The sequence below is a fragment of the Schistocerca serialis genome, chromosome 3, assembly GCF_023864345.2.
Source record: "Schistocerca serialis cubense isolate TAMUIC-IGC-003099 chromosome 3, iqSchSeri2.2, whole genome shotgun sequence".
NCBI lineage: Eukaryota > Metazoa > Arthropoda > Insecta > Orthoptera > Acrididae > Schistocerca > Schistocerca serialis.
In genome coordinates, this window is record NC_064640.1 from 267,522,703 (window position 1) to 267,541,570 (window position 18,868).

Sequence of the window (18,868 nt, forward strand, 5' to 3'; positions counted from 1 at the left end):
GAAATGAGAAGTTTAGAATTAAAGATAAAAACATTGTAAAACCTGATAAACTAGAAACAAACTGGCACTCCAAATTAGGTGTGCTGCAGTGTCACAGTAAAGAAGTCATAAATCTGTACTGTTCTTGGGTGTTCAGCCAGGTGCAGTCATCTTTCTAACACGACATTTCGTTTCGACAGCATACCTTTCTGTCATCTTCAGGTGATAGCCGTAGAATGTATGTTGTCGCTACATCGAGCCTCCTTTATACACACCCTTTCCCAAACTACATGGTCACACACTGTGTCAGTTAGAGTGGTGGGAGGGATAGGGCCACCGAAGGCCAGGCATGAAGCCCTGTCTCTCAGTACTTCTATAGCCCTCGTCGGATGAGGAAGTTGCTCTTGGTCGACACAGTGATTTCTGTTGGCCGAGAGCTGGGCCCAAGCTTTTCTTAGTGTCTCTGTTAATCAGACCATTGGCCACTCATATTTCCATGGCCTCCTTCAGAACTCAGTCCCAAAACAATGTCTGTATTAATACCTCTGTTCCTTCTCACTTCATTGAGTCCCCTGTAGCTATGCAATGTTCTGCGACTGCAGATTTTGTTGCCTGCTTCAGTTTGGTGTGACTTCTGTGTCTCTTACATCTTTCTTTGATTGTCTGTACTGTCTGCCTGATTTATGCTGTCTGCATTCGACAGCGACTACAGAAGTACTGAGGGACCAGGGCTCATGCCCAGCCTTCAGTAATCCTGCCGCCCCCCCCCCCCCCCCCCACACCTCTCCATCCAATGCGGTGTGTGATCTAGTAATGAGGGAAGGGGTAGGAAGCAATGACAGTATAAAGGAGGCAGGATGTAGTGAAGACACTCATTGTACGGGTATCACCTGAAGATGATGATAAAGGCATGCTGTCGAAGTATGTTATGAACATGATTGCACTCGGCTGGACACCTGAGAACAGCAAAAAACAGTCAATTCGCTGGAAAAGCTTACAATCACACAGTCAATTAATTAACTTTCAAAACTGCCACTGCCCCTGCATGGGTCAAACAGGCACAAATTAGCTAATATGTTGTGCTTCCCATCGAGTAACTATCACTATAAATAAGAGTGCAAATCTATAAATATTGTAATTCTTCACACTTTCCCAGAGATCTGTTGACATCTTGAGGTATTGGGTATTCTGCCAGATATCAGCGTCATTCTTGCACTGTATTTTGACAATGTGACTTGTTGTTATCATCATGTGCTACCTGAGACTACTTGTCATGTGGAATGGGTCCAGCGTTTATATCTTTGCTCTTCCTCCCTCCACTGTCGATTCCAGGCATTCCGTCTCTGGTCCACTCCTGCTACCAGTGTTCTTAGGCATTCTCTCTTCAGTCAGTAGCACCTGACTGTGATCTGGTGTTCTGCTATTGGTGTGGTGCCAGGTGTTCCCTTTGTGGTCTGCTCCTGCTAGAAGCACTGCCCCCATTGTGTTTTCAGCAACTCCAATGCAGGATCCCAGGCTCTACTTAGTTGGTACCCTCTGAATGACTGATCGAGTTATTCATCACCTTTATCAATATATACTCTCTTATAACACTGTCCCAATATCTTGGGCGTGTGCCAGAATCCACATTTCATCATAGTTCATGGAATGATTGAGTTCCAGACAGCACTCGGCAATGGCAGATTTAGTTGTCTGTGTTAGCTGGGTGTGTCTCTGATGATCTTTGCATCTGATGTTCTTTGCATCTGATGTTCACTATCTCAGATGTTTGGCCAATGCACGACATGCCACATTGAAAAGGTATATTATAAATTCCTGGTTTTCATAGTTCCAGGTCGTCTTTCACATTTGCAAGTAGTTCTGTTATTTTGGTAGATGGACAGAACATACACTTGTTGTTGTGTTTCATGAGAAAACTTGTGATTTTGTCAGAATTAGATCCTGCACAGAGCAGGTATGACACAGTCTTTACCTCATTTTGCACTTATTCTAGACCAAGCGGCGAAGAGGCCAGTTGAAAAGCCCTCTTGCACAACACTGACCACAGATGCTCTGTTTCTACTGGCAGAATATACGAATCTGACAAGAATTCCGTTCTTCTGCACTGGGTGGTGAAAGCTGTTGGTTTGTAAGTATAAATCAGTGTGTGTAGGTTTGTGTTTCAAAGTGTGGCCAGATGAGTCATCTTCCCTCCTTTCGATAAGTACAGCCAGAGACAGTAACTGGACATCCTTTTCCAGCTCCATGGTAAACATAGAATTTGGGTGGCTAAGTTCAGTTGTTTCAGAAACTCATTGAGCTTATCCCTACCATGAGGTCAGATCAGAGAGGTATCATCCACATACCTGAAGAAGCATGTGGGTTTGTAACTAGCCACCTCTTATGTTTCATCTTCAGGTCTCCTCATGAACATATTGGCAACCACTGGAGTCAAGAGGGCTGCCCATGGCTACACCTTCTGTCTGCTTATAATATTGGTCCCATACAGCAAATAAGTTGACCTCAGTATATTACTGAACAGGTCCAGCGGAGCATTATCAAATTTCTCTGTAATCAGTTCCAACGAGTCTTTCAGTGGCAACTTAGTGAACAGGGATACCACATCAAAACTGACCACTGTATCAGATTGTGTGACAGTGTAGTTGCTCGAGACATTGTAAGAAGCCCGCCGAATTGTGGATGTGGTGAATACACTTTCCCACATATGGGAACAGCAGTTTCTTCAAGTATCTGGCTGTTTGGTACACTGACACACCAATGTTGCTGACAAACGGGCACAGTGGCATGCCGTCTTTGTGTACTTTAGGCAGCCCATATAGTCTAGGTGGAACTAGTGCTCTCATTCGTAGTTGTTTAATGATCTTGTCAGGCATTCCGATTTCCTTCAAGAGAGTCCTGTATGGGGGCCAATATTATGAACAGACAGAAGGTGCTGACATGGGCAGTTCTTGTGTCCAGTGGTTGCCAATATGTTCATGAAGAGATCTGAAGATGAGGCATTAGAGACAGCTAGACACAGCCCCACCTGCTTCTTCAGGCACGTGGATGATATCTCTCTGATCTGGCCTCAAGGTAGGGAAAGGCTCAAGGAGTTTCAGGAATATATGAACTCACACCACTCAAATATTAAGTTCACCATGGACCTGGAAAAGGGTGGTCAGTTGCTATTACTAGATGTACTTGTCAACAGGAAAGCAAATGCCTTGTTTGGCCGCTGGGTGTATCACAAACTTACACCCACTGATCAGAAGAATGGAGTTCTGAAGACATTTGTGAACAGATCACACGCCTTGTCAGACCCATATAGTCTGCCAGTACACACAGAGCATCTATGATAAATGTTGTGCAAGAATGGATACAAGACCAAACAGATTCAGAACGCCCTTCAACCAGCCACTGTGCCATGTGATCTATAAGAAGAGCAAGATGAGGCAAAGACCGTGGTGTACCTGCTCTATGCAGGATATATTTCTGCCTAAATCACCAGGATTCTCATGGACTACAACATTAAGTGCGTGTTCTGTCCACCTACCAAAATAAGAGGGCTACTGGCAAATATGAAAGATGACCTTGGACTATGAAAACCAGGAACTTATAATATACCTTGCCAATGTGGCATGTTGTACATTGGCCAAACAACAAGGACAGTGGATAACAGGTGCAAAGAAAATCAGACGCACATCCAGTGGACACAAGCAATTAAATCAGCCATTGAAAAGCACTGCCTGGAACTCAATAATTCCATGAAATATGATGAAACAAGGGTTATAGCACAGACCTACAGATACTGGGACAGTGTTATAAGAGATTCTATAGAGATAAAGGCGATGAGTAACCTGATGAATCATAACACAGGGGTATCAACTCAGTAGAGCCTGGGATACTGCACTGATACTGCAGAACTCCACAAAAAGGAACATTAAGGGTTGACATGTGAAACGAATGCCAGTCCAATCTAACTACTGTCAGGAATGATGGTTAAATGATGAAGACAATACAAACACCGAGTCCCTGGGGACTGAAGATGATACACCAACGCATGGCTTGGTGCACTGGACTCAAAAAGGAATGCCCAAGAATGTTTATAGTGGGATGGACCGCAGAGAGGACACCAGGTCTCACACTTGTGGCATCAGAACTACTTCAGAAAACACTCTCTCTTACCTGAAGACAATTTAGAATTAGAAAATTAATATGAATTACATTGCTGGAGCCCTATTCTGTATCTTTCTTCCATTTTGCTGATGGTTTCGGTATGCGAGAGCACCAAACAGTCTTGTTTTTGAAGGAGATTGCCAAAATTATTCTGTAAGCATTTCGGAAGTGATGCCGAACGGTCCTAGCGTCGTCATCGTCATCAGCTCTCCTCGTGCCAACCAATCAAAAGCAATCTGCCTCAGATCCTTGCAAGCACACTGCAGCACCACAAACTCCAAGCGGCTAGCAGCCGACACAAGCACGCTGTTCTTCGCAGTTCCAAAAAGTGTGGTTAGAGGATGTACTACTGTTCAAATTTCACTCACCACATGCTTCCATGAATGCATGATAACGATAGAATATTGACTGTGTTCTAGAAACTGTCATAAATGTCACGTTATGTCATTTTATTCTCATTCACATCGACGCCTTGTTTTGGATTTTGCGTTTCAGAATATGAGTTAGGAATGGAGTGTAGTACCACACTGTACAAATACATGTATAGAAACATCCAAAAAATTCGTCATTTTTTTCTGTTTTCCGTCGTTCCTTAGTTGCTTCAAAGTTCATGGAGGTACGTTCCATCTATGTAACTAATTGAAGGCAGCTTGTTTACTGCCATACGCATTTCGCTTCTTTTATTTGTGAAGATGCTTCACAAACAAAAGAACTGAAATGCACATGGCAATAAACAAACTGCCTTCAATTAGTTGCATAGACAGAACATATCTCCATGAACCCAAAAAATTGTTAAAGAGTGTGTCAAAGAATAAGAACATGCACAGAATGTGGTTGTTACTCGCTCCTAGAGATCTAAATGATGAAGTAGCCTACTTCCCTATAAAAAAACAACTTTTAGAGAGTGTGTGGTGAGCGCAGCTATATAAGTTTGTTGTAGTTTATAACATGCATCTGATGAATCAAAATGTTTCATATATGGTGGTATAGTCTAAAAATATTGTGGCAGGAATCTTTCATCTCTTTCTACTGTTGTTAAGGATTCAATCGCAGATAGACACTTGTGACAAGCTAAAGTATAAAGACGATTGCTACTAGTTTCATTCGCAGTAAATTAAGTTGTGCTCTTAGATTCCCATCTGACCACACACTCAGAAATAGCTATGTATTCAAAAAAATTGTGAATTCTTTGTGACAAGAAAAAGTATAAATGTCACTGTCAGTTGTTACATGCACAGCAATTTCATCTTTCATTTCTTAAACATGCGGAAGTCACGAAATTGAAGATTCTCATTACTGATAAAGTGCGTTGGTACGTGTAAATAACAATGAATATATTAGAAAAATGTTTAACTTTGACAATTTACAAAGTCTCAGAATGTGTTACAAACACAAAGAGGAAAAAAATTATTTCGGTATGCAGCAGTATGCGAACATACGACCTTTGGCATAGCAGTTCATTGGCTTATTCACTATACTACTACAACTCGCATACCATCAGCACTTTTTTTTTTCCACATAATTCCAGTTGAGAGAGATGCAGGCTGACTTCGTTGCTGAATGATGCGGGCGAAAGCCATAAATGCATCAAATTTTGGAAGGTTTCCTCTATCAGGCTTCACAAAATTCCTTTGCATTGTTATTTAAAAGTTTTAAATGCATTTTGATAATTAATAAGTAAACCATTTGTGGAAAAAAGCATGCAAAGTCACTAGCAATTTCAGCTAACATTCATGTGATATTTAATGATTTTTGTAAACTCTTAATTATGTAAAAATAACAGGTATTTTGTGAGAATATTGACCGAAATTGTTTTTTTATGTTATAATCATTCACAGTAACAACAATACAAACCATATTTCTAACCAAGGAAAGTAGTCTGTTATGAACTCACTTTCCACCTGGATGCATCCTGATGATTCTTCAGTAACACAATCACTAAATCCAAAGCTAATACTGCTCAATCTGTTTAAAATAACAAATTATAGGTGTAAATAAATCACACCAAACCGAACAAGAGGGCCATACTGAAATCCAAAACCTCTCGGTAGAGTTTTCGAAAAACTGGCAGGAGGACCGATTGGTAACAGGTTTTACAGAATAGTATCTTCGGATAAAGAACTGAAAATGATGTCACTACCGAGGCCAACCTGCTGCACCGATTGTTATGAGCGATATAGAACAGGGCCGCTGGTCTTCTAACACCTACATTTTTTTTTAAACTGTTATGAACCACTCAATGACCTTAAGTCTTAAGTTTAAGTCAGTCTCAAGCACAGGAAATAAGTGTTGACTGCAGATGCAGGCATTTCACATTACTGGACAACGTCCTAGCAGACATGGTTTGCCATTGTCGTTGTCTAACCAATCAAGAAACATCAAGTATGTGTATCTCTGTCATGTGGATGACTATGATGGATGCCTGTAGAGTGTAATGTTATGTTTGTGTTGTCATGGATGAGCGGAAGGGAAAGAAAACTTTTTGTTGACACACAGCCTACTCCTCTCAAATAATTTAAACACCCCATCCAGTGGACAGTTCACCATCAGCAGTGTCATATACGCTCACTCCATAACACATTGTGGAGACATTTGGAATATAGCCCTCGATATTAGTGCAAAATCTGATGACCAGGAACTATGTGCCACCACCTCCCTCACTTATCTGAGCAAACACTGATGATGAAAATATACACTAGTGTGCAAAACTTAAGGAAAAAGTAATTATGACATGATACGTCACTGCCAAATAACATAGCTCAATGGAACTTGAAACCTACATAAAAAGAACTACTACACTACAGCACAGAAGGTGGCTGACAGAAATTCTCAATGACATGGAGAGAAATGATAGTTTCATTCAAAGAAAATAATTACACTGAAGTCACTGCAATTTATGATAATCCCTTGGGAGTTACAAAAGGTGGAACTCATTCTTAATAGGGTGTGTGATCATCACAAGTGGCAATGCATTCTCTGCAATGTGATACACCAAGACTGGCAAAGATTCTTGTGGCAGGGCATTCCATTCCTCCACCAGCACAGTTGACTGCTGGATGATTATTGGGGAATGTGCATATGCTGCAACACCTCTCCCAACACATCCCACATATGATCAGTGGAATTTATGTCTATTCACCAAATATCCTCTTGTTCCAAGAGTGCAATTTAATTTGGTCAAATCACCCATAAAACTGAAGTTAGGTTTGAGTGTATCCCTTCACAGATGCACATGTGAAAGCATTGTCACAATAATGTTGACCAGTTAGTGTACCATGTTCAAAGCCTTGGACACAAGTATGCACATGCAACACTATGCCTCCCCACACCATAACAGCTGGATCACCAAAACTATTATATTCAACAATGTTCCTGGGTGTATTACATGTTCCCACTTCTTGCATATTTGGGTATGTCTATCATTGTCAAACATGATTGTTTTGGTGGTCCAGGTGTTTGGATGTGGGAAGGCATAATGTTGCATGGGTGTACTGTCCTCCAAATCTTTGAACATAGTACACTGACTGGTCATTGTTATTGTGACACTGTATTCCTTACCCACAAGTATCTTTTCAGGGGTGTGTTTGACCATGAATTCATTTTTACAGAGACAATATGTGACTGCACTGAACGGTGCTGGTGGAGGAGCTCTTGAAATGGGAGGATATTCAAGGAATGGCTTGTTCTGCCCATACCTCCAACTTAACAGGTTTTAAATTGTAGGACATTTCCAGGGGCAGATGTGGACTCTGACCACAATCTATTGGTTATGAATTGTAGATTAAAACTGAAGAAATTGCAAAAAGCTGGGAATATAAGGAGATGGGACCTGAATAAACTGACTAAACCAGAGGCTGTACAGAGTTTCAGGGAGAGCGTAAGGGAACAATTGACAGGAATGGGGGAAAGAAATACAGTAGAAGACGAATGGGTAGCTCTGAGGGGTGAAGTAGTGAAGGCAGCAGAGGATCAAGTAGGTAAAAAGACGAGAGCTAGTAGAAATCCTTGGGTAACAGAAGAAATACTGAATTTAATTGATGACAGGAGAAAACATAAAAATGCAGTAAATGAAGCAGGCAAAAAGGAATACAAACGTCTCAAAAATGAGATCGACAGGAAGTGCAACATGGCTAAGCAGGCATGGCTAGAGGACAAATGTAAGGATGTGGAGGCTTATCTCACTACGGGTAAGGTAGATACAGCCTACAGGAAAATTAAAGAGACATTTAGAGAAAAGAGAGCCACTTGTATGAATATCAAGAGCTCAGATGGAAACACGGTTCTAAGCAAAGAGGGAAAAGCAGAAAGGTGGAAGGAGTATATAGAGGGTCTATACAAGGGCGATGTACTTGAGGACAATATTATGGAAATGGAAGAGGATGTAGATGAAGATGAAATGGGAGATATGATACTGCGTGAAGAGTTTGACAGAGCACTGAAAGACCTGAGTCGAAACAAGGCCCCGGGAGTAGACAACATTCCATTAGAACTACTGACGGCCTTGGGAGAGCCAGTCCTGACAAAACTCTTCCATCTGGTGAGCAAGATGTACGAGACAGGCGAAATACCCTCAGACTTCAAGAAGAATATAATAATTCCAATCCCAAAGAAAGCAGGTGTTGACAGATGTGAAATATCAGTTTAATAAGTCACAGCTGCAAAATACTAACACGAATTATTTACAGACGAATCGAAAAACTGATAGAATCTGACCTTGGGGAAGATCAGTTTGGATTCCGTAGAAATGTTGGAACACGTGAGGCAATACTGACCTTATGACTTATCTTAGAAGAAAGATTAAGGAAAGGCAAACCTACGTTTCTAGCATTTGTAGACTTAGAGAAAGCTTTTGACAATGTTGACTGGAATACTCTCTTTCAAATTCTGAAGGTGGCAGGGGTAAAATACAGGGAGCGAAAGGCTATTTACAATTTGTACAGAAACCAGATGGCAGTTATAAGAGTCAAGGGGCATGAAAGGGAAGCAGTGGTTGGGAAGGGAGTGAGACAGGGTTGTAGCCTGTCCCCGATATTATTCAATCTGTATATTGAGCAAGCAGTAAAGGAAACAAAAGAAAAATTCGGAGTAGGTATTAAAATCCAGGGAGAAGAAAAAAAACTTTGAGGTTCGCCGATGACATTGTAATTCTGTCAGAGACAGTAAAGTACTTGGAAGAGCAGTTGAATGGAATGGACAGTGTCTTGAAAGGAGAATATAAGATGAACATCAACAAAATCAAAACAAGGATAATGGAATGTAGTCGAATTAAGTCGGGTGATGCTGAGGGAATTAGATTAGGAAATGAGACACTTAAAGTAGTAAAGGAGTTTTGCTATTTGGGGAGCAAAATAACTGATGATGCTCGAAGTAGAGAGGATACAAAATGTAGACTGGCAATGGCAAGGAAAGCGTTTCTGAAGAAGAGAAATTTGTTAACATCAAGTATAGATTTAAGTGTCAGGAAGTCATTTCTGAAAGTATTTGTATGGAGTGTAGCCATGTATGGAAGTGAAACATGGACAATAAATAGTTTGGACAAGAAGAGAATAGAAGCTTTCGAAATGTGGTGCTACAGAAGAATGTTGAAGATTAGGTGGGTAGATCATGTAACTAATGAGGAGGTATTGAATAGGATTGGGGAGAAGAGAAGTTTGTGGCACAACTTGACTAGAAGAAGGGATCGGTTGGTAGGACATGTTCTGAGACATCGAGGGATCACCAGTTTAGTATTGGAGGGCAGCGTGGAGGGTAAAAATCATAGAGGGAGACCAAGAGATGGATACACTAAGCAGATTCAGAAGGATGTAGGTTGCAGTAGGTACTGGGAGATGAAGGTGCTTGCACAGGATAGATTAGCATGGAGAGCTGCATGAAACCAGTCTCAAGACTGAAGACCACAACAACAACAACCCTGCCATCCTTGGTGATCCATGTTCTGCCTTTTGTAATGTCCAGGGGACTATCATGAGCCATGGTGACATCAACGTAACAAGTGTAAAAAAGTGTCATTTCTGTTCATCTCAATGTGTATCCCTTTCAGTAACCTGATACTGTAGCGGTTCTTTCTATGTCTGGTCCAAGTTCCATGTTACTTGTCAGTGACACATAATACTAAAGTTTATAATTTTATAATTGCGTAGGCTTCCGCAGCCAGAGTCAGTCAACATAAAAGTTTTCTGGGTATGGTACTGTGTCATACTGTATAAAACTACTGCTGGAGACAACCATTGTTTCGGACATGGTTGCAGCAGCCTTGTTCTGGGTCTCCTGGTCCCAGAAGAAGGCTGCTGCAACTGTGGCTGAACTGCTGATTTTCTCCAACAGCAGTTTTATACAAAATGACACGATATCATACCCAATAACTTTTATGTCGAATGCTTAAGTTGTTTTTGTCCTTTGCACACATCATTTTCTCACTATGTTTATTTTTTTTCTTCTTCTTCTTCTTTTTCTTTTCTTGAAAAACTTACTCCAAAAGTTATGCAATGCATAATACTAACACCTTATCCTCTGTCTGAGCTCAACAACTTACTCGTTACAGAGGGATGCTGACTCAGTTTTTCGGACCACAAAATGGTAAGCTACAGTACACAAAATGGAAACACACAGTGTTTGCTATGACCCTGGCATCAGCTGATAGTCTGTGTAGCATTACTTTACAAAACAAAGTGTGTACAGTGTGCATGGTGTGTGCAGTGACAGAGTGAGAAATGGACCAGTAGCCTTTTGCATTACTAAACACTATTGTACACCAGGGATAAACTAAATGATGCAGTACTGTTTTAAACAGACTGGCCTTATATTCAGGAAGGTGGAAGCTCAAATCTTCATCTGGCCACACTGATTTAGACTTTCTGTGGTTTTCTTAAATCAGTTCAGGCAACTGCCAGGATATTTCCTACTATAAGGCCCTGGCCGGCTACCTGACCCGCCCTTGTCAAATTAGTCTTGGGATTCTTCTTTAACATTAAGTCATATCACACATGCTGAACTTTTTGTATGAAAAATTTTAAAGCTTTTTAAATAAAACAAAAATTCTACAGCTTTATTCTTCAGGTACAGATATTTATTTCTTAACATAAGCACCTCAACGACCCCACTATAGAATGTTTAACTTTGTTGATGGAGCCACAACCTCATATCTACTTGCACCACTTCATCAATCTCAAAGTGAAGTCCTCGAAGGTGTTCTTTAAGTTTTGGAAACAGATGGAAACTGAATGGGATCAAGTCGAAACTCTATGGAGGATGACTGATGACAGTGAACCCAAGGCGTTGGATTGTTGCAAGTATCATACTACTCATGTGGTTTGGCACTGTCAGGCTGAGCTAGAGGGAGCTTCATGTATGGACGGGCTTTTCGAATTCTAAACTCGATTACAGCATGCTGTTTCTCACACACCAACACAGTTACATTATAAACCACCATGTTACATGCTACAATCTGGAGCTTCTAGTGGCAGAGGGCTGCAAATATACAGACATGAAGAATAAAGGAGTAACATGTTAACTTTTGTTTTATTTAAAAATCTTTTAAGAGTTTTCACATAAAAAATTTTGAGGCATTAATTTTCAGCCCACTCTCATAAATGCATGATCCTCCATCCTTTCAAGTTTTCCTATAGTAGGAGTCCATCACCTCATAGAATTACATTATTACACGCTGGATTTCTGTGTCTCTACACCAGAGCTCAGTGACACAAACTACTGTGCAGTTTAAAGATTGGAGCTCAACTTCAAATTGCTATATTTTATTTTTCTGATGAAAGATTGTGAAGTCTTTGAAATGTCTCATGCTACTTTTCCCAAAAGTTTTTTTTTTAAATTTATTACATGTAGTACATGTGTCATTTGGTGTGTTTGGATCTACCTTGTGAGTAATTATTTCAGAATTCTTTTCACTGCTGGAGATACTCTTTAGGCAGGGAAACCTGTTGTCTGGATTTATGCTAAAAAAGATCTACTTCTCCTACTCACAACAGGTATTTGACCGTGTGTGAGCCAAGATCCACCCCACATGCTTTCATGAATCAGCTGCACCAATCTTCCCTTCCCAGTACTATGTAGGTGTAGACCATACCTTGTGAAACACCGCCCACTGACAGTCCCAACCGGTACCAGAGAAACATGCACTAAGTTGGCTGCAAACAGTACCATTTCTAACCACACATTAATCCACCTCACTGCTCAATTAAAACACAGCCAATCATGGTACCAGAATAGCTCGAGAAAGCATTCATTGGTGGAATGAGTCAGGGAAACTATGTTATCCAGGTCACCACCTATGTCATATGTCCCATCCCCATTCAAACTGTTTCTTGCTCCTCTTTTGAAAGATCCTTACACAAAGATCCTAAGTCCTCTATCACTTCATTTAGCTCTGCACTTGGTTTGAGAATGTCAGTGGCCTGTTATGCTGCCCTCAACTTTCCTGCAAGTGAGGGCCTACACCTAGCCCATGACTGTTACCCAGCAGCAACACTTCCTTCTCCCTAAGATTTTGCAAATTCCTAGACTTTCTGATCTCAGTTGAAATGAGCTGCTTCTATCCTTACCTGAGTCTCTTCTCCACTCGATTCTGGCAGAGGTAGATATCTGTTTATAATGTTGATAATAAAACTATCAGATTGCATTCTCTTTCTCCCTACCTTCCAACTGACTGCGAGTTCAAACCAACTCCATTCTATCTCTCTTGGTCCTGGTCAATGGATCATCTTTTCTAATGGACTTGTTAATAATGTACGAGGTGATCAAAAAGTTTCAGTTTTAGGGCGTTAATGCAGTGTATATGCAACACAGCATGACTACGTTGTGGGTATATAAGCATCGACATGGAGGCAAGGGACTAATGTGGTATTTGCTTCTTTCTGACATTCATGTGGTAAATGTGGAAATGTGAACTTTTATGACGTTATTACCAAATGTGTCCAAATAGCATCAATGTGATGGTGTTCTTTTCTTGGCTGCCAAGAGACAAACAATGGTAGACATCCATCAGAAAATGAAGAATGTGTATGGAGCAGCACTTCTGTCTCTGTCTTCTTGTGCACCAAGTTCCATGCTGGTCAATATTTGACATGACACACTGGCCCATCTGGTATGAACTTTCATTTATGTTTATGAATCTGAAATTATTTCATTGGGCTCACCATACAGCTAGCATCATAGCCAGAAACGTTTACTGAATACTGAACTTCAACTGCATTCAGTTTAGCATTCAAAGCATAGGAGCTGCAGTCTTGTGTCAAATGTACGAAAATGGAGATTATTGCAATGATAAATTAATACTTATTTCAACTTATTAGTATTTATCTCTCATTATAAGATGATTCCATCAATCCTTATGATAATTTTGTCCGATTGGGATACCAATTCTGGACAGTATACCATCAAACAGAAACTTTTTCATCGTCCCTTTTACTAATTAAATAAGAAACTGCTTGAGTTCTAAATTGTAAGTTGTTGCATTGGAAGACTACTTACAGGTTTTGAAACTAAAAATGTGACACTGGACTTAAAAAAGGGAGAGGCAAGTGATATGGTCTCATCATCCCCATTTCAGCAACATAAAAATGTTTCCAAGTTGCTGTTTCCATCATTAATCACTGATCAAACAGGCCATCAAGTAATTACATTCCAGCAAATAACATGTTGAAACTTTTTCATCAAATGCAATATTTACACGAATTTTCCATTGAGAAGTACAATGTTTGCAAAAATTTCCATAAAAGTTCACAAAAGTGATTAATTTATTCAAAAAGTAAAATCTCATTACAAAAATATGTGACTTACTTGAGAAATAGGTGGTTCATGAAGATCCAACTGCAATTTTTCCACGAGTTCGGGGAAGTCGCCAGCATAAAATGCTACTACATCTTTAGTAATACGGTTGTGTTCACTTGGTTGGTTCCCATGGATAGCTTTCAAAACACCTGCAGAAAAGTTTTATTTCTTTTACACTTGAATTATGAAACTCTACAACATGAATTCCCATTTTATTTCAGAAGGCAATGTGTGTGTGTGTGTGTGTGTGTGTGTGTGTGTGTGTGTGTGGTTTTTTTTTCCCACCCATCATTCACCTACAGGTAAGTGGTTGCTTTTCTCACTTTCATTTGTTGTTTACATTCTAGAATAATACAGGTTGTGATAATATATATTTTAGATGTGCAATTATTTTCTAATGTCATTATATTTTGGTGATTCTTCTAAAGATTTGAATTGATTTAATTGTAATTCCATTAAGGACACTGATTCCGACCTTTTTCGTTTATTTATTCTTCAGGAAAAACGGCTGTGAACTCGATATTTCTGCTATAATTATGAGAGAATGTTGCAAATCCTTCAGAGGGGGGAGGGGAGAGAAAGAGTGAAGTTTTTTTTTTTGAGTGGGGGAGCAAAAAAAAAGTGATGAACATTTTCTACAACTTAAGTAATAGTTCCCATACAACGCAAGTATTTTGGTTGTTCTGGAATGAATATACTTCATAGCTTCGACAACATTAGCACACAGACACAAATTATACATTGCAATTGTGCAGTGAACTTTTTTCTGGTTGCAATGTATTTAAAGTCCACCATTGCTTTCACCAGTTGTGAAACTGCTGTTGATACTTAAAACAAATTTATCTGGATAAGAATGAGATTATGCTGGAGAGCAGATGATATGCTGGTATAAACTAAAGACCGATGGCAATAAAAGACAATAAAAGAATGACTAATATCGAATTTGATGTAACTTATATTTGTACAGAGGAAAAAAAAAATCTATGGGCAAGAGTTATTCCTGCACAAGTTAGGTGAGACTTCACTTTTTATTAGGTTTGCAATTGTGGGGATTCCAAAATCTGTTTGAATAGTAAATAATAATAACAATAACAATAATAATAACAGAGTTATATGTGGTGGATTCATATTTTTAATTAAGTATTTATTAACTTCATACTGAATTTAAGAAGACAGATGAAACATTATTTAAAGAAAGGCAGTGAAATACTGGAACACTGTCATGCGAAATATGGGACAACATGCATCTTCGGTGTATTGAGAATGTGTGACAAATTTCTTAAGGTCAAGTTATTTATAATTTCATGGATAAAAGCATATGAAATCTAAAATTCGGATAACAACATTTGTCATTTGTTATAAGAAGACTTTTCCTCAAATTTTAATCTACATAAATATTCCAAAAGCCATCATACAATGTATTGCAGAGGATATTTTGCTAGTCACTCCATTTCCTGTTCTACTCACTAATGGAGTGAGGGAAAAACAATTACCTAATAGGCCTCTGTATAACCCTTAAACTCTCTTGCTTTATCCTTATGGTTCTTACATGCACACAAAATACCGTGGAATCATTCTGTTGTCCATTGCTAGTACTGTTTATCTAAACTACCTCAACAGTGCTTCCTTTGAATCCTTCAACGTCACCCAGTGATGACACTTTCCTGTCTCAGTCTACATTAAAACTTCCACACACCTGCTTGCTCTGTCTGATTAAGTAATGGGGTTCGGTGCATGCCACAAATACAATACAGTACAATTTAAACATAAAACATGTTGTGCTGATATCCCAACACAGACTAATTGCTTGACAGCACAATGGCAGCCTTGCTAGCATAATATTTCCACAGTTTATTATAAGTTTACATGTCATGGATGACAACTAGCAATGCAATTTCATTGTAAATTTTGTTTTTAAAAATGACACTGTACATTTTCAAAACACAATGTTATTTTATAGTTGTAATTTGAAATGTTACATAAATTGTCTTGAAAATAATTTCAATGAGATTGGAGAGATTGGCAAAGCATCCATTAAAGCTCTAAGGTTGAGCCTGCCCAAAAAATTTCAAAATAATTCGTCAAAACTGAATTTAATCCGATATGATCACGTACCCTCCTAAATGTTTTCAAATATTTGATGTATGAACTTAGTATACTCATCCACCAATATAATGCATCACTCCTCTAGATTTGCAACCAAAAGGAGCTCACAATTCTGTGCTTGTTGCGAGCATCCACAGTAAGCCTGTTTCGTTTATGAGGGAGCCTAAGTTTTCTACAGCATGGATAATGTTTTTAAAAGCTGATGTTTGATTTGTTTCTACTTGTCACCAGCAGGAGGATACACACCTAAGTACAATGACAAGTCATTCAGTAATTCCGTAACAGATAGCACTACTTAGCATCGTCTAGCACGCTAGCAGCAAGCCAGACAGAATTAGTAAAACCATTACCACGTAATTTAAGTGTGTATTTAAAACACAAAGAACAAGAAGACATTCACAATTCATAGAAAATAAATGTGAATGCATAATTGGATGTTGTTTCAAAATGATAGGAAATAGCCTATGTATTTTCATTGTTCTTCAGATTAAAATTTAGTAGCATTACTTATTTCAAATGCTGGTAGTTCCACAGAGTGTCTGTAGGTTTTTACATCAACAGTGCTAGGTCTAGATGTGCTCATGGTGAAACCTGGAACATGAATTTTGTGATTAAAATGTAGTAAGTAATGGTAGTGATTAACTGATTAATGAAGCATATTTCGGTGTGCCCTGTCATGTGTGAGGCATCACCGTCAGTTTGTCTTGACATTGTGTTGATGAAAGGAAAACTGTAAGTTATCTAAGAGTTAAACCATTATCTTGCAATGCATGGTATTGCTGACTACCTCAAACTGACATGAATGCGTTTATTTCATCCCAAGATCACATGAATTTTTAATTTGTAAACCCTGCATTCTTTTTATGTCGACTTTTCCAAACACAATGGTACAATTAGAAACCGTGGTTAAGTGGCACTTTTGTAACGAACAAACTTTTTTGTTTTTACTGTGCACTATTTGGAAAGGGTGCAGACAGTTTTAAATAGCGTAAGTGGGGAGTAGGTGAAGAGAGTCTTCAAAATTCCCTTTTGAAAGCTAAAAACCACAAATGCTGCAGTTCCATATTACAGCAGCTTTTAAATACAATCAGCTATGTACAGTAAGAATTGATTATGCTCCTTCAGAAGCAACAGGTCTGGAAGCTTTGAAACATTACAAGAAGTGTAATGAAGAGGTTTATTTTGACTAAATGCTTTTTAGCATTGCAAGAGTTAGTTCTTCGAGATCATGATCAATATGAGGTCAGTAAATAAAGAAAATTATTTAGAACTTTTGGATTTCTTAGCAGATCATTTAGCATCCGATGGAGTATCTACATGGATACTCTGCAAATCACATTTAAGTGCCTGGCAGAGGGTTCATCGAACCACCTTCACCATTCTCTATAATTCCAATCTCGTATATAGTGCGTGGAAGGAACAAACATCTTTCCGTACGAGATCTGATTTCCCGTTTTACTGTGGTGATTGTTTCTCCCTATGTAGGTCGGTGTCAACGAATTATTTTAAAATTCAGCCTCAAGTTTGTGATTGGAATTTCGTGAGAAGATTCCGTCGCAACGAAAAACGCCTTTCTTTTAATGATTTCCAGCCCAAATCCTGTATCATTTCAGTGACACTCTCTCCCATATTTCGCTACAATATAAAACATGCTGCCCTTCTTTTAACTTTTTTGATGTACTCCGTCAGTCCCATCTGGTAAGGATCCTACATCGTGCAGCAGTATTCTAAAAAGAGGACAGACAAGCGTAGTGTAGGCAGTCCCCTTAGTAGGTCTGTTACATTTTCTAAGTGTCCTGCCAATAAAATGCAGTCTTTGGTTAGCCTTCCCCACAACATTTTCTATGTGTGCCTTCCAATTTAAGTAGTTTGTAATTGTAATTCCTAGGTATTTAGTTGAATTTATGGCCTTTAGATTTGACTGATTTATCATGTAACCGAAGTTTAACGAATTCCTTTTAGCACTCATGTGGATGACCTCAACTGTCAATTTTTGCACCATTCAGATATCTTTTCTAAATCGTTTTGCAATTTGTTTTGCTCTTATGGTGACTTTATTAGTCGATAAATAACAGCCTCATCTGCAAACAACCTAAGATGGCAGCTCATATTGTCTCCCAAATCGTTTATATAGATAAGGAACAGCCAAGGGCCTATAACACTACCTCGGGGAACACCAGAAATCACTTCTGTTTTGCTCGATGACTTTCCATCAATTACTCTGAACTGTGACATCTCTGACAGGAAATCACAAATCCAGTCGCATTACCGAGACGATATTCCATGAGCACGCAATTTCACTACAAGCCGCTTGCGTGGTATGGTGTCGAAAGCCTTCCGGAAATCCAGAAATACGAAATTGATCTGAAATCTCTTGTCAATAGAACTCAACACTTTGTCAGAGTAAGGAGCTAGTTGTGTTTCACAAGAACTATGTTTTCTAAACCAATGTTGTCTGTGAGTCAACAGACTGTTTTCTTGAAGGTAATTCATAATATTTGAACACAACATATGTTACAAAATCCTTCTGCATATTAATGATATGGGCCTGTACTGAAGTGGATTACTTCTATTACCTTTCTTGAATATTGGTGTGACCTGTGTTACTTCCCAGTCTTTGGGTACTCATCTTTCGTTGAACGAATGGTTGTATATGATTGTTAAGTATGGAGCTAATATATCAGCATACTCTGAAAGTAATCTAATTGGTATACAGTCTGGACCAAAAGACTTGCCTTCATTAAGTGATTTAAGTTGCTTCACTACTCCAAGTATATTTTCTTCTATGTTACTCATGTTGGCAGCTGTGCTTGATTCGAATCCTGGAATGTTTACTTCGTCTTCT

The 18,868-nt window shown here is 39.1% G+C and overlaps 1 protein-coding gene across 1 annotated transcript in view; it reads right to left on the reverse strand.

Annotated features, from left to right (window-relative positions):
- LOC126470781 (uncharacterized) overlaps positions 1-18,868 on the reverse strand; it is a 445,574-nt gene that overhangs the window by 43,930 nt on the left and 382,776 nt on the right. Inside the window, exon 9 of the mRNA XM_050098790.1 lies at positions 13,927-14,066. Coding sequence (XP_049954747.1) covers positions 13,927-14,066 — 140 coding nt within the window. The remainder of the gene's footprint in view (positions 1-13,926; positions 14,067-18,868) is intronic.